General features: G+C 47.2%; 1 protein-coding gene across 2 annotated transcripts; it reads right to left on the bottom strand.

The window, feature by feature from the left end:
- Window positions 1-125: 125 nt before the first annotated feature.
- Window positions 126-22,556, bottom strand: cdh15 (cadherin 15, type 1, M-cadherin (myotubule)). 2 transcript variants are annotated; one of them, XM_068650469.1, is made up of 16 exons: window positions 20,593-22,556; window positions 19,273-19,407; window positions 19,016-19,127; window positions 4,531-4,674; window positions 4,304-4,459; window positions 3,808-3,952; window positions 3,543-3,724; window positions 3,351-3,479; window positions 3,084-3,266; window positions 2,444-2,688; window positions 2,230-2,366; window positions 1,926-2,156; window positions 1,620-1,859; window positions 1,399-1,547; window positions 978-1,160; window positions 126-815 (listed from the first exon to the last, which is right to left on the bottom strand). In XM_068650469.1, the coding sequence occupies exons 1-16, from the start codon at window positions 20,619-20,621 to the stop codon at window positions 615-617; spliced, it is 2,601 nt and encodes an 866-aa protein (XP_068506570.1). In that variant the 5' UTR covers window positions 20,622-22,556; the 3' UTR covers window positions 126-614. The 2 variants fall into 2 exon arrangements, with proteins under 2 accessions (XP_068506570.1, XP_049574252.1); XM_049718295.2 differs by lacking the exons at window positions 19,016-19,127; window positions 19,273-19,407; window positions 20,593-22,556 and adding an exon at window positions 7,386-7,585.
- Window positions 22,557-24,000: the final 1,444 nt, after the last annotated feature.

Raw genomic sequence — 24,000 nt, 5'->3', positions numbered from 1 at the left:
AGCAATTGTTTCTCACCCAATTACAGCACCACAATGATTTTTATGTCCTGTAGAGGGCGCTAACATCCTCCATCTTCTCAAGCTCTGAGTTCCCCATGACAGTAGATTGAAACGCGACATTCTAATTGTTATATTTGAGCCAAGTTTTATTGAAGTTGTGCCCTTAGGAATATGAAAATAAGTTCTACATTCTTTGTACTGCATTAATGAAATCATTCGGCTCAGCCAGCTGTTTTCTTTGACAAATTCTGTGCATCTGTATTTGTTTTGTTAAGTCATATTTTGCGTCAGAACAGATGCTGGAATGGAGGTGTTATGATCAAACAAATAAACATGAGTAACAAATTCATTTTATAAAATAATAATATAAAAAAAAGTCGCACGTCCCAAGCAATCCAAGTATGGCTATAAATCAAATCCTTTTTTTTTGAACATGTTGAGCATCTTCTTGTTTTTTTCCCTCTGCACCCTTTCAAATATTCACAAACATCTCACAAATGAGTTTAAGAGCAGTGCTGCGGTAAAACGCCTTTTGGCACACAGTGATGGAGAAGATCTCATCTTGTCCAATGAAACAGTAAAAGCACGGAGCCGTGTTGACTCACCCTTCCCACCTAACGTGGATCATACATGTTGGCCAGTTTCTGAAAGCGCGGCCCCCAGTCGTTGAGGTAGTCGTAGTCCTGGTCCTCGTCCGAGCTTGCCGACGCGATGGAGCTGAGGCTGCCCGCCAGGGAGCCCTCGCCCTCGTAGTCATAGATCAGGGCTGTGTCGTACGGCGGCACGTTCGGATCCTTGTCTGCCGCCTCCAGACCCTGAGGCCCAGAAAGAAAACATGGCCGTCATGCGGACATTCTTCTGTGTGCCAAAATGTGGCGAAGTTCAACATCCGCCCATCTGTTTTTGTTCTCATTATGGATGCGGCGGACTTTTATTACACTCCAGATTGGTTGGTTCGGTAAACAGAGGCGTCTTACGTCACTGATGTAGTCCTGGATGTCAGCGGGATCCGCCGGGGGCCTCCGAGGGTAAGCGGGAGAAGGCAGGTCGTACGGCGCATCCCTCCTGACGGGCTGCTTGCCTCGGGCGACGGGGTAGTACGGCGCCGGGGTCACGGGGGCGTCCAGAGGATTCCACAACAGGTCGATGTTAAAGGCGTTCTGCAAGGACGGTCATTGATATTTATTTATTTATCTATTTATTCATTTATTTACCTTTTTATTCTCACCTTCAGCTGTCACTTTTTTGTCATGTAAGGATTCAAATCCACGAAGTCATTGGCAAATGAATGGTGTGAATAACGAACACGATTCCAGTTTGGATTTGAATGATGTTGAAACTCACACCTGGATCAATTGTGCTACTATAAATATGATCTCATCCATGGTGAGGCCTTACCTCATCTTCCTCACCGCCTCCTTGTTCGTCGTAGTTGAGGACATTGTCCCTGATGTCGTCTTCCGAATCGGCCACAAGCAGACCGCTTCCTTTCTTGATACGATGGCGTCTGCCGCACGACTTTAGCGCCACAGCCAAGAGCAGCAACACTGGAAAAAGTGCAAGTCATTTTTTCCTTGTCCTTTTAAAATGGCAGTTTGGAGGTTGAAAATGTGACTCACGTAGAAGGAGGCCAATAGCGGCCATGATAATAATAAGCGCCATGAAGCTGATCCCCACGCTGGAGCCGAAGACGGCGCCCGCCTCAGACTTGCAGTCTCCGTGCGAGTCGCAGAGACACACCGTCACGTTGATCTCCGCGTAAGAGCTGAAGCGCGGCTTTCCAGAATCCGACACCGACAACGCGACAGTGTATTCTCCGTCCTCCAAGTCGACGAGAGGCTGCAGCTTTGCGTGCGTGTCTGAAGTCAGGGTGGACACAAATTCATTGGCCAATGTTCGGCGTTTTTCTTCCAGTGTCATCCTACCGTTGACTTGGATGACAGTCCAGTTGATTGACACATCGTCCATCATTTCAAAGATGAACGGCGCCGCGTGCGGAGGGAGGTCGTGGTCCACAGCGGTCAGCAGCAACCCGGAGGCCGTCTTTCTCGCATCCCTGCACACGACGCCGCTGAGCGGGAAGGGTGTCGGGGGAAAGTCGTTGGTTTCCTTCAAAGTGATGGCCACGCTGGCTGTGGTGGACACGCCGCCAGCATCTGCGCAGGTGAAGGAGCGCCACATGGCTGAGCAACACATTTGAAGAAGGCGAGATCGACCATTCGGACTGACCTGTCACCTTGACGGTGGCCACGTAGATGTTGTTTTGAACGTGCTGCGATCGCATGTTGAAGGTTCTCTTTGCAGAAATGTCTCCTGTGTGTTTGTCGATGGTTAGCCACCTCTCAGGATCTCTGCTGATCTCGTACCTGCCGGAACAGCAGCCATCATCTTCACGCTGACAATTGAGCCAATAGTATGAAATGAGAAAGCGACGCCTTGATACCTCAGGTCAGAATGATCGGGGTCAAACGCAATGTTGCTTTTCAGGAGCGTTCCGGGAGCCACCGATTCAGGAACGACAATGCGTATGGGGTCCTCCCTGAAATGCGGCGCTTCGTTCTCGTTGACGACCGTCACCACCACGATGGCGCTGCTCGCTGGCAAGTTGGGAGCCTTGTCGCTCAGAGGATTCACATTCTCCACGGTCAGAAAGAGAATGTGCTCCTTCTGGGCCTCGTAATCCAGTGGCTGCAGACAAAGAAAACAAACAAAATCACAATCATAATTCAATTAAAATCCCTTGACGATTTATTTATTATTATTATTTTTAAATAATTAATTTCTTTATTTATTCACAAACCCCATATCCTGAAAAAATGCTCAAAATCCAAATTGTGAAAAAAATATTGGAGTAAAAAAGAGAAAATAATCTGTGAATATACGCTGTAATTTTAAATTGTAATATCACCAATCACCACTAGACGACATACTGTACATGTCTTAATTGTGCTTTACTGCCCCAATGTGAGTTGGCCAGATATTTTTTTGGGGATTTGGAATGATATGCAGGACAAATAATATTTCAATTGAGTTGATTTTTGTGAAAAATGTAAAGGTCTGTTATCCGAATGATGTCCGCTTACCTTGACCGCCATCAGAATGCCCTGGTTGGTGGCGCTGTCCGTCGTGACGGCAAAGTTTTTGTCAGGGTCGTTGGAGATAAAATATTTGGCCTCCCAGTTTCCCGTCCCGCGATCGTCCCCGTCCGTCACGTTGACACGTCCGATCTCGACGTTGATTCTGTTCTCTACTGCCGTCATGGTGTACTGGATGAATAAATACAAATAGCTGTAGACGACTTCCTGCGTCACTTCCCGATTGTCCTCAACATCAAATCGGGCTTGCCTCACCGAGCTGGGGTGGAACTGCGGCGCATGATTGTTGATATCAGACACGTGGATGATGGCCACACCTTCGCTGGTCAGCCCCATGCCGCCCATGTCAGCCACTTGTAACATTAACCTGAAGGTCTTGACCACCTGCAGGTGGGACGAGGACATCAGGATTCAACTGAAGAGAACGTTTGATGTCTTGTGTCTTACCTCTCTGTCAAGGCCCACGTCTCTGGTGTAGATGGTTCCCGTCTCGTTGTTGATACCAAACATGGTCTTGGTAATGGCGTTGGCTGGGATGCTCTCTTGGCCAATGATGGAGTAGCTGAGAAAGGCGTTTTCCGTCAGCGGGTCGTCCGCATCCGTGGCTGACACCGACATGACCGATGTGCCTGTTTGGTGACATTTTTAGACCATTACTCGATTGGACTTTCCGATTGATTTGTTTTTTTTAACGACGTCACGTGGATTGTACCCGGCACGGAGAACTCCGAGACGGCCCCGGTGAACTGTTTCTGGGTGAAGGCCGGTCTGTTGTCATTCTGGTCCAGTACTACAATTTCAATGGTGGTTGGGTTCTCCAGTCTCTCTCCACTGGATGACAGCGCAAAAGCTTTCAACTACAGAAAAAAAAAAAGTCTTATTAAAGTTCTTTTTTTTTTTTTTACTTGAGATTTGTCACACTTTCGCAAAGGAACATTCCAAGAATGACAATTTGTGTGTCATAGATCAAGTGGGAGGAAGTGCGTGAAGGATGTTTAGTTAGACATTGTGAATTACATCATGGCCATCTTGTCCGTCCAAAACATTACAAAGTGGCTCCCTTGATGACTGTAAAGTCCTTAAAAAGCTGACCTGAGGCGCATATGTTTTGTGGGAAGATGACAAGAAGCTGCCAAAGACTCATCGAAACACGCCTTTAGGATCTCACAGTAAAAATGTGGGGGAGGAGGGGTGATATATGTCCTTACGCTAAAGCTTCTGTACTTCTCTCTGTCCAGCGGACGCTTGCTTCTGATGACTCCTGACTTGTCATCAATCTCAAAGAAATTCTTGGGTGGCTGATCCACGCCCGGGCCTTCCAACTTATAGATCACCTCGCCTGTGAAGATTTTGTCCGACTTGATCTGGTCGGAGAGAGGAGATGGTGTTGGGGTTAGTTGTGAGTTGTGATTTGAGCCACTGTGGAAACTTTTACCTGGACCAAGTTTTCTGGGACCTGCTTGCTGTTTTCCAGAACTCGAATCGGAGGGATGATCCAGTCTCTCTTCACCCTGACCACCGCTCCTTTGCCTTGGCTCCTCCACGGGTGGATCTCCCGAACATGTTGAGCACTCCGCACCTGTGCGAAAACAGCGGCGTCGTTGGCACGCTGGCAAATTTGTCGGGAGGCAGAAGAAGTTCAGGTTTCACTGGCTAATCCAGCAGCCTTTGAAGAGGCTCTAGAATTCATTTTGGAATGGGGAAACGCAAAGAGTCACCACGCAGGCCTTTCGTTCTCCACATTGACACAAAAGGCAGCAACAGCAGCTGTCCGCTATGGATTGAGTTCCTGCGCTTTCCCAGCCCAGCCACATTCCCGTCTCCCAAATTCCCCTTTATGCTCAGCCCCGCACCTGACTGGGACTTAGGGGTCACCTTACGGATGCGCCGTGTGCTCGGAATTCATCCGACATGCTCGCACGGAGAGTTTCTCACGCTGACGCCAACGGCCGGCCACCCACACAAAAATCATCTATTCACATCGTCTCTGTGGGAAATCCGACATGACTCGCCATATGTTCGAAAGTGGCTGCTTCGTGCGTGCCAATTCGTTTGCTCATTTCCTCTTTCAAACTCGGCTACTATACGGACGAACATACAAAGGCATTTAAATAAATAAGTCAGTAAATAAATTAAAAAAAAAAAAGAAACACTATACATAAATAAATACATACATAGGTTAATAAATAAATAAACTTTTTTGCCATATCTTTTGTTTCTGTTATTTCAAAATGTCTTTTTGGTCTCATCCCCCTCCCCGATTGCTATTCCGAGTGGAACGCCTGCGATGGCCGGCATCCGCAGCCACGCTCATCTATTTGTGGCCTTCATCAGCACACACACACACACACACACACTCCCACTTGCATGTTTACACAGGCATTCCGTAGGTGTTCGCAAATTCATCCCGAGCGCCATCTGCAGCAAGCTGCTGCTCGATTCCTCAAGCTTGCCTTCTTTATTGCGAGTTACGGGTGATGAATGGCTTTTTGGGTCAACCTCTGTGGAAAACTTTCACACTAGGGAAACAAACAATCTGGAAGGTGTCATATGCCGTAAGAGTCAAAAACCAAAAAAAAAAAAAAAGAATCAAAGCAGTCAAGAAGATTAAAAATGTGAGTTTGAAATCGGTCTGCTGTTTCACTCAACTTTCCCGCCTCATTCATAACGTTCGCGCTGGTCTCAGCGGAACGACCTTTCGACGACTGCCGTTTGGATACTTTCCAGTCGCCGGCACTTTTCTAATGTTTTTACCAGACAAGGGTCCCGTTACCAATTAGCCCAACGGCTGCCTTTTCTGACGGGTTGAGTGATGACACCGCACACCCTTGAACGCTTTTAGAAGCTTTTCCTAGGTACCTTAACAAGCTGACCTTTGACCTCGGGCCCTCACAAAAGTACAGACAGCTTGTTTTGGCGACGCTATTAAGTGGTCACGGTCCCGACTACAATCGGGAACGTTTGATATCCAAAATGAGCAATTCAAATTCCGTTTGTCAATGCAAAGATTTCAATATCAAGAACAATCCAGCCATTGTTCTCCACCACTGAAAAACAAGTTTGCAAGCTGAGCTCGTGTAAAAGCTTTTCAGCGGAGCCCATGCCATGAAGTGCCTTTGAGCTCAGGCCTGGAGGTCGCACAGGTGACCCCAGGTCACAGTGTCGCCGCCTCCGTTCTTTGCTGCGTCACGGCATGGCCACGCTATTTCTGGTATACGTTTGCCCCCTCGGCGCAAATGTTACAAAGTTAAAGAATAAGAGATCGCGAGTCGAGTCTTCTTCGGTTTCCGAAAATCGGACTGATTGGATGTCTGATTTCTTTTCACCTTGCTAAAGAATGCAAAGTCAACACGGTTTATTTCGGTAAGCTTTTGACCGATAGTTTCCGATGAGTGAGAGCTCGGCGCCAGCTGGCCGCTGCACTCTTGATTTGTACCCGATTTTATGGTCCGGAAGCGAGCCGCTCCTCTTTCCGCAAAGGGGGATGACAGAGCGGGACAAATGGCGTGGCGTATGCATCTGGGAACAGCTGCTGCCGCCCGACTGTTGCCCAAACATCCAGCAGCCCGCCTCAACACCTCTCGGATAATAACAGCCGGCCGGCCCCGAATCAGCTATCGGGTGACATGTGTAAAATACACAAATTATATTCAGCTGCTCCATTTTGTACATTTTTTTTTTTAGGTTTCAAATCAAAGAACCTTTTGGAATTTCCAATGACTGTAAATATCGGCAAACTCCAATTATCGTATTTTCCGGACTATAAATCGCAGAAATATAGAGGCTGTTTATATTCAGTTTACAAAATGTAATTTTGAAAGATCGTCCCACCGGAGGTAAACTCACTCACTAGACCAACTTGGGCTCCGTCGCTTTTCCAAACACGGAGAAAGACTGACTAATGATGGCCGCGGGTGGCGTTGGTAACACGTCAGCCATCCGTTCTCATAATGGCGTCGCTTGACAGGTGCTGGCCCCCAAACGTGCACATCTGGAGCCATCCTCTCTCCAAACCGGCTCAAAATGTTTACATCAACTTCAACCTCTGATTGCACGGTGAGTGAAAATTGGCTGCCGGCAAATATAAACTGTATAAAACAGAGACGCCGGCCGGGCCGGGCCGGGGCAGCTGAAGGCCATTCTCTAGAACCAAAATCAGACCGCGATGTGACACGAAGCATAGGTTGAATTCTGAATCTTAAAAAGTAGCCCGTCTGTAGAATTTAGGCAAGTATTTTGACAAAACACTCCAACGAGCCTCGCTCAAATTTGAATAACGATTTCATTTACCTGACAAATCACAGCAGCCAGCACCAAGGCTATCAACATCCTCCTGGCCATCCTCAACACGGACCTCCTCCGAGATCAAGCCGACTTCCTGAGCCACTCTGAACACACACGAGTGAGCGAGCGAGGCTCCGCAACCCTAAAAGTTGCCTGCCCTCCTTCTTTCCTGACGCTGCTTCCTCTTTCCGAGCAGCATCTGGGTTGGGTCTCACGTCGCGGGGCAGGGGTTAGAATTTCACCAGCGGCCCTCCCATGTACATGTGCCGTCGTCACTCACAGTCTTGGCGACCCACAGACAGTTGAAGAGAGAAGTGGGGCAGCTGCTGGCACTAAGTCGGTCTGCTCGTCTTTACACCAAAACAAAGCGGCGTGCCTGACAGACATTTTTTCGACTTAACATGTTTAACACGTTTGTCTCGGAGACCGTCCAACATCATGATTAATGATGATTTTTTTTTTTTTGGTAGGTGGCTGACACTTAAAGTGAACAAAAATGCTTCTGAGGGACGTGTTTTTGGCACCGGGATGGTTTGTGGTCTAAGTATTCCGAACTCAACATTCAAACACTCTTCAAGGCCGTCCTAGCAGGTCAGCTCAAAGGTCAAAGGTTGTTCTGGATATTCAGAGCGTAAAGGATTTAGGGGTGAAGTGGCCTCTCTTTGAAAAGAAACATACACGTTCTGGCCCTGCCAAATCACCTTTTACCTGACCCCTCGCCAAAGTAAAACAATTAAGATTTTAACAACGAGATGTCTGGCCAGCAAGGATTGAAGCTAAACATGAAAAGAAGTCAACCAGTTGAAAGAAACACGTGTTGGGGTTCAGAAGGGGAGATTTGAGCACCCACCACCTGTCTCCGTCATTTTAGAAGCATGCAATTGGCAAGACTTGCCTTCATGTTTCTCTTCCTTATCCACACACACGCTCAGCGCCAGGTTCAGAGTTCATACAGAATCATTTGGTTGCAACTGAGGCTAACTTGTTTAACATGTTCAAGTGAGTTCCAAAATTGTGTAGCACTTTGCATAATTCAAATGTATTGAGACGTACCCGACATTGTGGTTCCGTAACTCCAACTAGGTCATGTCTGCAAAATGAAAGCAGGCCTCACCCTTCCTCGCCACTCCTTTATCACCTTCTGAATGCTAATTGATTTCAGATGCTGCACCAGGTAGATGGGAGAAAGGGAGCTCCTTGTGGCGGCCAGAGGAAATGCATTGGACCATCATGGCCACCTGATGTTACGCAACCCGTGTCAGCAAAGCAATGAGCGACACCGAGTTCAATCCAGTCGGAAAACTCATTTGAAAATAGCACGAAAGTATCCGAGCAACATGGAGAACATGCACGTGTGCTCGATTCCCGTCGGTGCACTCCTTCCCACTCACACGCAGCTGAATAATGCAACTTTATGGACATGAAGCGACCCGAAGGGGCCATCTGGGCCCGCACTTCTCAGCTTCTCATACTAACTACTTACTGAAAAAAAGAGAGGGATGAAAATGGCATCCATATGGAGTCCTACCGGTGAGAAGAAATGTTCAAAAATAATACCCAAAAGAGAAAGAGCGCTCCATAAATTGTATATCTCACAGGGATGATGAAGAATGACAATTAAGCACAGAAAAGGGCCCTTGGACTTAGATTCATGCCAATGGAGGTTCTTCCAAAATGCCACAAAAAAAAGCACGTTTTAAGTTCATTCGGAAGTATTCTTTTTTTTAAACATGTAGCTACAGCATATGAAAAAAAATACAAGGCAAACCGCGAGTTTGAAGTTTAATCTCCCATGCAGAACAAAAATCATTGCAACCTAAATTACGCTGATTGTAATAGAAAAAAAAAAGATACTTAATGATGATTAATTCCTATAGAAAAACTAGCACACCAAAATGGTTGGATCGGTTTCCTCCTGCAGAGAGCAGTGTTCCACCATGAAAAAAAACAGGAGACAGGCAAAGACAGAAAAAAAACTGCTTGCAGAAAGAGGACTCAAGAAAGCACATTTCCATCTGTGTTCCAGAAGACAACAAAGGGGAGTAAAGCTCCAAACTAAAAAAAAAAAAAAAATCCTTCTCAAAATTCCCCATTCAGAGACGTTTTTAATATTTTCAATTTCTTAATGCGATTGCATCGTGGCTATTTCAGATAAATAGTCGAGTAAAAAATGCATGAAAGTAGCACAAGGGTGGGGGGCATGGTGGTGGGGGGCAAGAGTTTCTACTGCAGTGCCTTCACCCCAGTCTGCCTCCACCACCAGGGTGGGTTGCCAATTAGAGCCAACAAATATGACACACTTGACTCTCCCGCTTGAACCGTGGCTGGAGATAATAGGCCTCTTCCTGCAGCACGATCGATGACATTGCGTCCCAGGGTGCAAGTCTGCACACACACACACTCACACACACACACTGGCAACACACTTCTTTTCCTCACTCAGTCTTCTCTTACCTGTCAGAGAGTAAAATGCCAGCTTTCCATTTCTTTCACAGAAATGTACAAACACGCCTAAAAAATTCCTCTCTGCCCTTTTCTTGTCCTCATTTTCCAAGCAATGATTTTCAAGCAGAAAAAAAAAAGACCTTTTTAATGCAAGTTAAGATAAAAATGTAATGCGCCACATATCTAACGCATCATCTCACGACCGCGCGAGGACATCCGGGGATTACACAAATGACACGAAAGGATATTTGCTCGTCTTGGCCGAAAGGCGTTTGCCATTCGCCCCCAATTTGTGGCGGCTGACTTGCATGGCGATATGGTTGTTACACTCATGGCCGGCCGGGGTCACTTCACCTCAAAATTGAAAAGCTCCTTGTGATGCAAACCCAGCCGTAAAATGTTGCTCATTCATCGCTGAGTGTTTCTGTGGCTCCATCAGGAGAAAGATATTAGAAAGAAGGCTAGATGGCGTTTTGAGTAAATGGTCTGGGGGTGGAGGTGGTTGCAGCAAAAGGGGGAGGGGGGGTTTCAGGCGAGGGTTGACAGTTGTATGCATGTGTGAGGCTAATTTGCCTCCATCAGCTGTCACAATTGGAGATGTCAGGGCTAGTTTGGCTCTTGGTCTTTCTCTCTCTCTCTCTCTCTCTCTCTGTCTCTCCTCTTTGCCGGCAATGTCATGTTGTCAGCCCACATATGCTTGTCTGCGGTGTGGGGGAGGGGGTGGACAGGGTGGATGCGGGAGGCTCCGTCTTTTTTCCGTCGCTGTCGACACTTGCCTTCTTGTTTCGGTGCCGCTAACAGTGGTCGCTTTTAACCCCATCAAGTATCGGTGTGGCTCATCCCTCCTTCATGCATGACAACATCCTGCAAGAAGGGCGGAACAATGCGTAGGCGTTGTCTCGGGTGGACTTTTCTTGTTCATTACAAAACAAGCGCAAAAAATGTCTTTTGTTTAGGCAGGACTAAATGACTAAAGCGGGGATGGGCAGCTTAAATGCTTTTTCATCTGCTCTGTTTTTTTTTTTTTTTTAATGTATGCTTAACAGGTTCATCATCACTTAAGCCATGCCCGCCATCTACTGGTGATTGGTGGCATTGCAGCTAAAACTACAGTAGACTCCTGCATATTTACTGGGTTTTTTTTCCATTTCTTCCAAATATATTCAGGATTTTCCTTGTTTTTTTAGGTGGAATTATTTATTGTTATTGGTGAAAAAAAACGTATACTAATTTTTTCATCATTGCTTTTTGAAGAATTCTTTCAGTTTGGAAAATAAAATCCCAACTTATTTAGCAAATATCCGTCTGATTTCCTCTTATTAAAATGTTGTACAAATTTCTCCTGCAGAATAATGATGCACTTTCCCCACTCCAAGCATCATTGTGTGCATGGCATTTTCTGGCACCATTTGAACGTCTGGTTTTGACACCTGCTCAAGCAGCGACAATAAACGTGTGTTCTATAAAGTCACTTCTTTTCTGTCTCGCGCACATGCACGTACGCAGGCATGCACGCACGCAGGCACGCACGCTCCCCTCGTGGCTCCGAGTACTCTTGCCTCGAGTGCTCCCTCACTGAAGCCTGTCTCCCTCCCACCCTGCCTCCCTCCACAGCGGGCAGGCACGGAGACAGTCTGAGTGCTTTGCTGTATCACACGCAGTCATCACTGTCAGAGCCATTGATTTGTCAACAACATAGTGATACACTGTAGATAGATAATAGCTCATCTGGTGCACACTTGCTGCATGTTGCCGGACAGCCAAAAAGCATCTCTTGTTGTTTTTCTTTTTTCCTCATTCCTTCCTCTGCCTCCCGCTAAACAGCCCAAGCACAAACACACACATCGGTGGCGTTTGAAAACAAAGAAAGAAAAGCAATGTGTCTTGTTCTGCTACTAAATAGCCGTGCGCGCCGTGTCTCCGCAGGTAGCTGCACACGCATGACTCGTCCATCTATCACGCACAGCGTGGCCGAGCGAGCGAGCGACATCTCGCTATAGCGATGATAAATACTGTAGCTTCAGAAAAGGCCAGACAAAGAGATGGATGGATATGGAGCTAAAGAGTCAACTTAAGGTTTTCAAATGGAGACATGGCGAGAGAGGCACAACTGGACTGAGACTACTAACACATTTGAAAAAAATGAAAGGCACCTGGGGGTGGAGTACATACATCCCGCGACTCCTCCACTATTTGACTGAGGACGACTTGCCTTCCCATTTCCTCCTTATCTGTGTCGTGGCTGCATGAAGGAGCTATCTGCTGTGTGACTGACAGATTCCTGCCTGCCTGCCCGCCTGCCGCCTCTGATAGCGTTCCACTTTGCTTTGGTAAATAGCAACTTAACTGAATTGAGACCATTTAAAAGGAAGAAGATGAAAGCGGGTCAAATTGATGAAGAATCAGAGACATGCACAAATGGACATTTGCATAAAGCCGGCGAGAAAGACGAGCAGAGGACACAACAAAAGACACTCAGGGACGGTGAGATGGGAGCAGCCTTTTGTTGTTTGTGCCCTTTGACCCACAAAAGGACCGTCTGCAAAATGTCTGGCAAAGCACTGCAAATGGCACAAGACAGACAAGCGGGATGGACCCGGGGACACGTTTCCGCACGGACGCCCTCGCCCGTTCGGCCCCGTTGTGCCCACGGGCCTTCCCAGACAGGCCACCCGAGCGAGCGAGCGAGCCACCCTGACTCTAACGCTGTGTGGCAGGGGGACCTCCAGACAGATGTTGCCTGCCACTGGCGTGGTGCTGAGCAGAAAACTGCGTGTCGGCCTCGAGCGGGGCGACACAAAGAGAGAAACGGAGTGCTTGAATCGAAATCCAACCGTGATCATAAAAACAATTCAGTTGAAGGAAACGATTAAGGAGCCAAATGTGAGTTTGCAAGATTGCGATGTGAAAGAACCTTGAATGCATCGTGTTGTATTTAACTTAAGAATCAAACAAATTGGATAAGTGTTTTAGAAAGATTGCCCGTGCTAATGCTAAAGCCCATGTATAATACCATTGAGACGCTAAGGGAAAATTAGCATCAACTTTTGCCCGTGATGTTCTTTTTGTGTTTATGTAATGGTAGATGAAAAAAAAAAGTTTTGAAATCAATGAATGCTCATTTTTGAAAATGATCATTTCAATATAACTCAAAATTGTATGATTATTAATATTTTTTTCATAAAGGCCAGCCCTACTTGAGAGGAGCAGTCGCCGCAAAGGAAGAAATAAATCAAGAAAGAGGCATCGGTGGCGACGGCTACTTGAGTTCCATTAGGAATCGGGTCATGCGGTGCGGCGGCTCGTCTGAATAGTCAGCAGATGCAGACTGACAGCAGGAGAAAGAGGAGGACTTTTAATTTTCACCACAGAATCAACCTTTTACCTCCCCTCCATTTTTAATGACCACACTCATCTTGCCACGGCAAACTCAAGGGTCAACCTCCCTTCCTGCATTCAAGTCGTGTCATGCAACCCTGCTGAGTGAATGTCTTGAATGCCAATAGTCCTCGAAACCAAAACAGGTACGCTGATCAGTTATAGTCTCTCCTTTGTCAACGTAAAGTCAACGGAGATTGGTCGATCCATTCATTCCACAACAACAAAATATTTGAAATATGGAAAATGTAAAAACAAGCTTTTCCGCACTTCCAAATAATGTTTTGTCAATAACAACAAAATAGCTAAAACCAATACAGAAGATGCTATTTGAGAATTGTAGTTATATTCCACATTTTTAAAAATTTATAAATTTAATTTATTTTAGCTTATATTAAAAAAATCAAATACAATAACAAAAGAAATCTACCAAAAGGAAAACGTTCGAAAAAAAAAAACAAATGCTCTAAAAACTATTCACAGAATTTAAAAAAAACTAAATTTAAAAGCAACCGTAATGAAAATTCCAAAATGTGTGAGCGCTGCATGCAGGGCAGGGCAGGGAAGGGCAAGGCAGGGCAGGGCAGGGCAGGGCGTGCTGCACATTTCTCTTCTCAGCTGCCATTTTAATGGCCAGTCAAAATGGCCGCACTTGAATAATTAATATGCGGGTCCATTAACAAGGCATTAGAATGCATTCTATTTCCTATCGATCCTTTCCTTCCCATCCTTTTTCTTTGTTCCTCAGTTGAAAACTTTTACTCCGCCCGTCGACCACGGCGCGTCCGGCGCCGAGAGTGAAATATGGCCGCCGCTGTTTAAATGTCAGCTTTGTAATTACACAGGGAGCCGCGAGCCGGGCAATCCCCCGGCCCGAGGGCCTCTGATTTATGGTCGGCCGCTGACGGCAACAGCGCCGACACAAACGGACAAATGCATTCACGCATCAAAATGACTTTGCACGAGCTGTACCTACTCCTGTTTATTGATGCTTTAGCATTGGAGCAGCAAATTCAAAATATGCTGCTCACAACGGAAAAATGACGTTCAGGAAGCAGATTTGACCAAATCAACTTTTGGGAGCTGTGTTCAAATTGTAATATCTCGCCAAAATATAACAATTAGCAAGGTTACATCGGTGGTCAAAATGTGCCTCATTGATTTGACTTTTGCTCTCTATTTTAGTTTGGCTGCTTTGTTTATGACTCACAATTGAAATTTACAAAACACTTTTAGATTACAAAACAAGTTTTAGTGCGTTGCTGCAAATTTTTATGGGCTTTTTTTTTGTGTTCACTTGCGGCGGCACGTGTAACACTGCGGTTCAATACCGCCTCCCCCCCTCCCCACACACGCCGTCCATCAGCCAGATTGTAGGCACCGATACCTGCTGGGAAAAGCAATCTATATGTGGACCGAGGGAAGAGGAGGAGGAGGAGGAGAAGGAGGAGAGGCCAAGCCCAGATCAATGGGCAGATATTGATACGCGCAGCCACGCGAAGAGAGTACAGTCCTTCTCAAGTCGTTCTCCCTCTAAGTGAAAAGATTAGCAATCTTCACCAGATGCTGAGTAAGATATATTTGCCACGCCGCCAAACACAAGGCAGATAAGACGGGATACAAAGAAGGAGGCGGACGTTCATTGTTGCAATGGACTCCCCGTCGTCCAGCTCAGTGTTGTGAGCGCCCGGCGTCAATAATGAATGCCTCCATTACACTCCAGCGAGGCGACCCGGCGACCCCCGCCGACTCGCTCCTCATCTACCTTCAATTACGTCCAATCAAACGCAAAAGACTCGCCTCGCGCCGCTGCGCCGTGCAGTCGGGAAAATCTTTGGGCTATCTTAACAGTTGCAGTTTTTTGCCCGAAGCCCCTCGTCAAAAAAAAAAAAAGACACGTCTGACCGTGCAGGTGTTTTATAGTATTTGTGCCTCTGATCATTCATCGAGCTGATCGATCACTCCGGCGGCAGCTCTTATTAATGATCTTGTCAGCCGGCCTGCTCTCGGGCGCAGCCGCTTGTCCGGAATGATCGATCATCGGCGAGCCCGCCTACTATTTATTCTCTCGTGACCTTGTCTCTCCATTGTAGAGCGGGCCGAGTTATGAGAGCTCGGGCGTGATCAAATCCGAGATCGATTCTCTGTTTTTTGGGGGGACTGTGAAGAAGCGATGCATTAACGCTGCCTTCTTCTCTTCAACTCATCAAAGCAAAGGAAAGCCCGACTTCTGCCAGCGACGCCTGCGTAGGTGTCAAACTCAAGGCCCGGGGGCCAGATGTGGCCCGCATCATCATTCTTTGTGGCCCGTTTTGCATCGATGTTGTGTCATTACTAAAATGACAAATTGTCTTCACTTTTTAAAAAGAGATATTGCTAGCAATTTTGATGACCGTTCGTCTTTTTAAACTATTTGATCAGTTTTTACAGGTCTCTGATTTCAAAATGAGTTATTCATCAGTTTGTTGTGTGGATGACTTTGACACTCCTGTTCTAATGCGACCTCTTTGAAAGTGAGATCCGGTTCTTGCGTACTAATTGACGGGAAGGGCCGCAATTGTGTGTTGAGTTTTTTGTGTCAAGTGCAAGGTTGCAAGCGTTCCAAATGAAGCGTATGCAGAGGCAAGTGCCAGGAGAGTGAGAAAAGGTCAACTGCAGTGAAGGAGGAAATAAAGAGAGCCAGAGCGAGAGGGCGAGCGCCAGCCTGAGGCTCAGCGGAGCCTCACAATAAACATGAGCAGCGCGTAAACAACAAGAGGCCACATCTCCCGTGCACCCACGCAGGCCTGCTGGGCTTCGGCGTGCGCGAGACTGCGGGGGGGTAGGGGTCCCTGAGGCCCGTTGTGCTCCCATCCCGCCTCCAAACCGAGCGCCCCTCGTGGTCATCAAGTAGCTGCAGGATGGGAGCCTTTTGTGAATGTCACTAGCGTGCATGTGTGTGTGCGTTGTGGGTGCACTGCTGCGAATCCGGAGGCTGTCCTTTGTGTTGTTTGCATTTGCAGAGAAGCGACAGGAGCAACTTCACGACGGACATTTGCAGCCCCGTGTAAAGCGATAATAGTTATACTGTTTCCATTTTTGGTGCATTTGTGAAGCCGGTTGCTTTGCGTTAAGGCCGTACGCAGCCATCGTAAAATCGTCTATAAAAAAGCACAATATTGACAAAGGGCCGGCAAAACATCCCAATGAGAGCTATTTATTGATGACGCCACCCAAACTGTGTGTGTTTGTGTATGTGTGTGACACATAAACAAGCTCAGCAGTGTCCCCCGTAAGCCATCCTCTTGGACCCCGGGGTCCAATAAGCAGCCATCTGCAGACAACCTCTTCCACCGTGCGCCAGCAGACACAGGCCCAAGTGTGTGTGTGTGTTTGTTTGTGTGAGGTGGAGTATAGTTCAAGGGCACGAGTACTTGATCAAGCTTCAGTCGAGGGAATAAACAGACTCCCCTCTTCCATCTGAACATACACTTAGAAAAAGTCGTCTGGGAGTTGTAGTCCTTGTCCGGATTGTCGCGTGTATCGACGTCAACGAGCGGCAGCTGCTAAAATGGCGCTGGCTTCACCGTTTTTGACACTTGGGTGGAAATGCCGCCTCCCTTTTGCGGTTCACGCACCGGCTTCGGTCGGACCCTCGGCCCTGGCCCGCTTCAAGCTGCAGCGTGGGTGGCTGACTGGGGGCAGCGGGGCGGGATGCGGGGCGGGACGGGGGCACGCACGCCGTCCTTTGCTGCTCCTGCTTGCTCATCCATTCTCGTCTGCCAGCCCACAGATCGATAGCGCTGCTCTCTTAATCAGGTCTCTGGTGGCTGTGGCCAGACCACGATGTGTGTGTGTGTGTGTGTCCGGACTTGTTCCATGTCACGCTTGCACTTGTGTGTCCCTTCCACACATTTAGGAATTCTCTGGCTGTTCATTAGGTTTGTTTATCCCAACCGGATCATCTTTCACTTCCTTTGTCCTTCTTCTTCTGGTACTTCAAAGCTTCTCTTAAGTCCTCTGCGTTGTCTTCTGCACCTTTGCACGGGACTCCAGAAGGCATCTCCGAGTCAAGTCGGTCCCGTCGCAATCTGTTACGAGTCGTGATGAAGACGGAGGAAGCCGAGCGTTGTGGAAATTGAGATGAGAAACGATGAGAGGCGAGAAGAGTTGGGCGTCCAGCTGTGGCGCTAAAGGATCTGCCTGCCGGCATCGGGCGCACCTGCGTCGCCGCAGCTGTGTCGTAAATAAATCGAGGGAACGCTTTAAAATTTCAACACTCTCGTTTTATTTCGAGGGAAAAAAACAATCACAACCAGATTATTTTTGGAAGATGTTCACGTGCTTTAAAACGGAGTCCTGAATTTACGGGAAGAAGTGTCTGAGGAGATCCTTCTTGTTGACCTTGCCCATTTGGTTCCTCGGTATCTGCTCCACCACAAGCAGGCCGGTGGGGACGACGTAGGACGCCATGCGCTCTCTGCAACCGCGGCAGCGGACAACGAATTAAGACCCGTTTAGCGCTCGCTGCCGAGGTGAGATACGCCACGCGCGCAAACACGCGACGGCGACTCCAGTCAATAATTGTGCGCGTGCCACAACAAAGACGACAAGAGCGGAAAACAATTGCACAACAAAGGCGAGGCCTGTGGCGGCGATAAGAAATGTCCTTCATGTAGCTTTCCTCGCTAATAACCCAAATTTACCTCGCAGACACAGACGATTCCCTCCCAACAAAACAAAATAATCGCAGAGAGATTAGAACACGAAAAGACACACAAAAAAAAAGAAATAAAAGTCAAAGAAGCAGGCCCGGCTCATTTCAAGTGTTTTTCCTTTTCCCGTACGCGGAAGTTGCAGCCTAGAGCTTTTCTCGCTTTCTTTTTTTTAATTTCTCAACCTACTTTACACGAGTTGTGCGCTTTCCGCTGCGAGTGAACAGAATGACTCAGACCAAGTGTTACGGAGTACATGACATGCCTACACGTTGGCTTGCTTGTGCTGCCAACTTCTTTGGGGCAGTGTGTGTGTGTGTGTGTGTGTGTGTGTGTGTGTGCGTGCTGGGCACACGTGACGGAGATGGAGAGTGGCGGCTGCAGCCGGGGCACTGAAGAGTGAGCATCCATCGACTTGTTTGTCTCATTTGATTGCCTTCTTCTTCCCTGTTAGGGGCAAGTGTGCTGGTGCTGCCCATCCGCTGGCTGCCCCCCTGGCTGGAGCGTGTGTGTGTGTGTGTGTGTGTGTGTGCGTTTTTAGCCATATGGGTCAGCATTACAGCAAGTTGGAGCATAAGGAACACAGCAGCATATGGACCCCGCAGCTATGCCTGCTCACTTGGACTGAAAGTCTCTCACCCACGCTGATAATGTTTCAGTCGCGTGCGTGAGAGCATCAGTCGTGCATGTGAGCAGGAAAAAAAAATAAAATAAAAAAATGCAAGTAGCAGGATTTAAAACCTGATCGGAATAGAAACGCTTGGTGGTTTTGTTATTCAGCTTGAGCAAGACCGAAGTGACACGAGTCGCTACTTCTATTTCTCCTATTTCAAGTATATTTGGACCATCTGAGCATGTCAAAGTGATGTCAAAGTTTCGTGTGATGCGTGAAACACGGAAATGCTAAACGGATCGATGTTTTCAGCGAACATGAAAACAGTGATTGAGGTCAGAATTTTAATCGGATTAAAGAAATGTCCTTGTAAAGGTAGACGGTTTTAAAACACACACGTGATATGAATAAGATCAAATGAATATGTTGATAAAGATAAGGAAGAAAATAATTTTAAAAAATCTAAATAGATAAATGAATAAATAAATAAAGATAAGCAGCGTTACCTTGCCCACGTCTTCAAATCCGGCAAGGTCAAATCGTGACCTTCCTTCAGCTGAACCACGGCGGTGACCTTTTGTCCCCACGTATCGTCCGGTGCGCCCAGCACAGCCACGTCTGCACAAGCAAACAAAACATTTTCAAAATCAAAGTTCAACGTCCAAGATGGCTGCTCGTCAATACGATGGCCGTTGATTTTATTCTCAACAGTTGTGCGATTTACACTGTCCGACGTCGGCGAGCGCATGGCAGCGGTTTTTACCCATGATGTCTGGATGAGCCAGCAGGTGGCGCTCCACTTCGAGGGCGCTGATCTTGTAGCCGCCGCTCTTGATGATGTCCACGCTGGTGCGGCCCATGATCCAATAGACGCCATCTTTGAATACTGCCGTGTCGCCTGCATGCCGGAAGAAATGAATGTTAACGTGTGTTCATTTTATATTGCACGCCCTCATTCGGGTCACCGGTGAATTGGAGTCAATCCCAGCTGGCCTCGAAGTACACCCCGGACTGGTCGCCGGCTAACCGCAGGGCATGTGAAGACAAACAAACATTCACTTTCACTTTCACACCTCTTGACTATATAGAGCAGTGCTTCTTAACCGGGCTTGAGTGAGCCCCCGGGGCTTGGTGAGTCAGGCTCACTTCAAGACGGACGCTGTGTGTGTGTGTGCGTGTGTGTGTGTGTGTGTGCCCTTGAGCCTACTTGTATGATTTATGATGACACACTATGAACTAAACATCACAGTTTTTGGAAGCACAGGAACACATGGAAAATCCACAGGAGAGAGTCCGAGCCGATACTCAAAAGCTTTTGGACTGTGTGTGTACATCATTAAAAATGCATTTTCAGCACGCGTACACAGGCACACATAGGGGCCAAGTGTGGAAGGGCTCAGCTGGGCAAGGGGACGGTGAGGAGAGAAAATGGGTCAGCACCAGAAGATGTTCTTTTGGTTTATTACAGGTGGTGCATCCACAGCTGGGACTGGGGAGGGGAGGGGAGGGCCACCCAGGCGACACCAGTCACGACTGAGTCAAGGTGGTCAGCAAAAGGAGGTCAGACAAATGTACTCACCACACACAACCCGGCAGCAGTTTTCGGTATTTAGCAAAAAAACTGCTATCAAGGTGATGACAAGCACATAACACGCACGCACCAAAGTCGATTATTCCATCAATCAGATTTAAAAACAAAAACATTACTCAGTCAATAACTTGAAAAATGTTGATCATTGTTTTGAAATTTGATCAGTTGATCAATTCATTGTTGCATCACCAAAAAGTATTTACGCGGACTTAACCCTTGTGGGCTTAATTGAAATAACAAACCTCACAGTGATTAGCTAAAAATCAGTCAGTGGCATTTTTGTGCAAGGTAAGCAGAGCTGCACAGATTAGCGTTAGTTAACTCGTGATAAACTCGGCCGCTTGGTAAAATTTTGGAGTGTTGACTCTTCCAAGACAGAAGCATAAAAAAATAAAATCTCTAATTTTACTGCAGGTTAAACTAATAAAGTTCAAGTGCTCTGACAGCATCCAAAAAATACGAGTAGCGTCGGAGTAGCTTGCACAGGTGTACCTAATATTATGGGTGCTGAGCAACTCCATCCTTCCACCCAGCCTTCACGCTTTCCTCGGACCCGTCGGCAGAATCTCTCATCACGTTGTGTGTTTACTTCTAGTCACCTATCTGTGCGTCTCCGTCTTCCACTTGCCTCGGTGGCTCGGCATCAATAGAGGGGCCCATCTGCTCCCATACATCAGGCACTTCATTTCAGTTTATTAGCTGGGATAAATCATAAATATTTCATTATACATCACGGGCGGCTGTCGCCTGCACACCGACAATTTATCACCGCTGCGTGCGCTCGCTCGCTCGCTCGCTCTCTGCCGCGCTGCCTATAAGCTTTCCAGTCTATTAAACAAGATTGATACAGAGTGTAAATTTAGATATCGGGAATTTCTTCACAGACCACTGCTCTGCGCTGATAGGCCGTGGAAGACGGGAGGGGGATGGGGGGGGGGCATGTGGGCGGCAGTAAGGGGGCTGTTTCACTCTCCCCTTTCGTCTTCTGGCTTTCAGATGAGGGAGGAAATAAAAAGATAGCCATTAAGTAGCTAATAAGTAGCTTGTAGCTTGCGGCTTTATCGCCATCTACTTTTCTTGCGCTTGGCGGGCCTCTTTGTTTGCAAGCTGATGCCGATAAATGGGGTGACCTTCGACCTCTGTGGAAAGTAAAACAATGCTCGTGGGTAATCGCAAAAAGAAACTAACGCTAAAAGTACGCTACTTGGGTTGAGTTGGAAGCACTTTGACCTTGTGTGTGTGTGTGTGCACTTAATAGAACAGCGTGTTCAGAGGGTGGCACAAGTGGGAATTGTGATTGTGGAGAGAAAAAAAAAATATTATGAGCAAGAAAGACAGGGATGTTGGTAAGTGCTGGTGTTACTGGGGCCACACAAACAACAACATGCACACCATACATACACAAGCAGCACGCACGCACGCGCACGCGCACGCACACACACGACTGGAGGCATCAGAGCCTCTCCACCATTATGTGCCACGGCGTCAGAGGAAGATATGGCCGAATGGCTTTCTTAATTAAAACGATAAGAAGCCTAATTGCGCTGGGCTTTCATCTCATTCAGAGGCATTAAAGAAAGTGAAGGCAAACAGTGGAGAGGATGAAAAAGAAATAAAAACAGATCAAGACTTAAACGGAAAGCGGAGGTCGTCGCAAAGTTTCACTTTCTCCAGGAAACTTTGTTCAACTTGAGAATTTGCGTAATCACATCCAATTGTCTGTCCATTGCGCTGCACGCTTCTGTGGTTGCCATGGCAACCTGCAACAAGAGGATCACATCCAGCGCCCGTGATTTCCGCAACCGGGAACCCGCGTGCCGAGCCAACAGTGGGCACGATATTCGGGAGCTGGGCGTCATGGCGGCTCGCAAAATTCAGCGGGGAACCTCCAGCGGCCTCCATTAGCGCGGCGAGGAGAACCTTATCTGCTCAAAAGACGCGAGCGGTGCCTCTTTTCGGCGGGACTGTAAACACTTTGCATACATGAATATTAATGTTGGACATTAAAGCCCAAAAGCCAAGATGGAGGACTTAATGAGGATAAATAAGAGACAGCCAAAGCGGTGAAATCTGCGCTCTGACACGATTCATCATCCTTAACTTTTGTCACAGCTCCTTTTTTGGTAATTAATATCACACAAAACAGCACTTTGCACTCGGCTGGCTGATCTAATTTGTTTAATATAATGCAATTAAAGGCGCTCGAATTGCTTTATGGTAATGTCACTGATGAGATTGCCTCTTCACAAGTCGATAACAAGCCCAAGTTGAGGATTGATGTCTGTCTCAGATGTGACAACCCTCATCTGGCAAACTGCTTAGCCGCCATTTACATGCCTCTGTTCTACACTCAAACGGACAAAAGCGAAGGTGGAAAACATGCCCATGATGACGGAGACTCATTGTCAAAATTCACATTGAGTGGCCTTGTATTGGAAAGTGCTCTATAAAAAAAAAAAAAGTCCTGGATCTGCTCGAGTCGTAGCATCACGTTCAAGGACAAAGCGGGAAGTGACACGCGCACACAAACAAATAAACAAACCTTCACACAGCTGGCGAATGAACGGCTTAACCGATTTCCAAAAGTTCAACGGGAAACCCGGCAGTGCTCCGAACTGACAAACCGGCCGGAGGTGGGAGGGGAAGGGAGGGGAAGGGAGGGGAAGGGAGGGGACCGCTGGGAGGCGGGAGAGTTGCCTTGTGTGACATTTGGCTTGGCAGGACATCGTGGGACTGCGGGTGAAATGTGACATTGGCGGACAAAGAGAAGAAGAGAGCAAAAGAGGAAAAGAGCTTCCACCATGTCTTAGTTTGGGATCTTTCATTAAAATTTAAAATTGATAAAGAAATTAATAAATTAAGATTTATAGAAAATAAAAATGAATAAATAAATAATAAATAAAAAATCAGCAGCAGCCTCTTCGGGACAACAAACGAGCAGTCATTGTGAGCTCTGCGTCGCTTCGCAAAGATGGACGGACGCGAGCAAAGAGGACAAACAGGGTGGTTAAAAAAGAGAAAAGTCCGAAAGAATCAATGCGCTGGGAGATGTTTGTGAGGTTGAGTGGAAAGAGCGAGCACTCGGGGGAAGGCGACAGCTTCCCTATAGAGCTGCCAGTCAAGCCCACTCGCACTCCACCAGACACCTCCAGCCGGCCGAGGGCTTATTGATTTTAATTCTTACGCTTCTTTTCTTCTTCAATTCCATCTTTCTTTGGTCATTTCTCCTCTTTTTCTTTGGCCGTCAGCATCTTCGACGAAACGCCTTTCGACTAAGACTTCATCTTACTCGCTGGGCCTTGGCGCAAAAACAACGATTTTTCATTTTCGGCCGCCAATGAGTCCTTTTCTTTGAACTCAACAATTCTGCCGGTTTATCTCCGACGATGCACGTTCGCCTGGCTCGGGGGGAGGGAAAAAAAAAGAAGCCGGCCAAGTTTCATCTTCGGCGTGTGTGTGCGCCGAATGAAGATTACGGCACGCTCGTGGCCGACGCACTCCTTCCTTCACACTACAAATGATGACGAATGGAAGGATATTCATAGCTACGGCTATTTATAGCAGATGCAGTCCATTTAATTATACGAGAAAGACGTTGGAGCTGTAGACTCCACGCACATCTATCTGTAATGTAATTGTGTGCCCGGTTAAAAGGAATAAAAACGGTTGAGAAGCACTCTTACGCAAAACGGATAAAAGCACATCTTGTGAAAGCGACAAAGTGGCAAGCATCGCTCAATTCTTCTCCGCCTCACCTCGAGGCAAAAAAAAAAAAAGGTGGAAAAGGCGCTATACAAAGCTCCAGGCGACAAGAGAGTCGGACAAGTGCTTGCGGGTGTGACCATGAAGAGGCCCAAAACAAATCCAAGTGAGCACATTGGAGAAGACAGCAAAGTATGT

The sequence above is a fragment of the Syngnathus scovelli genome, chromosome 4 (assembly GCF_024217435.2).
Source record: "Syngnathus scovelli strain Florida chromosome 4, RoL_Ssco_1.2, whole genome shotgun sequence".
Classification (NCBI taxonomy): Eukaryota; Metazoa; Chordata; class Actinopteri; order Syngnathiformes; family Syngnathidae; genus Syngnathus; species Syngnathus scovelli.
The sequence above is the reverse complement of the archived record's forward strand: the minus strand, read 5'-3'. Positions and strand labels throughout refer to the sequence as shown.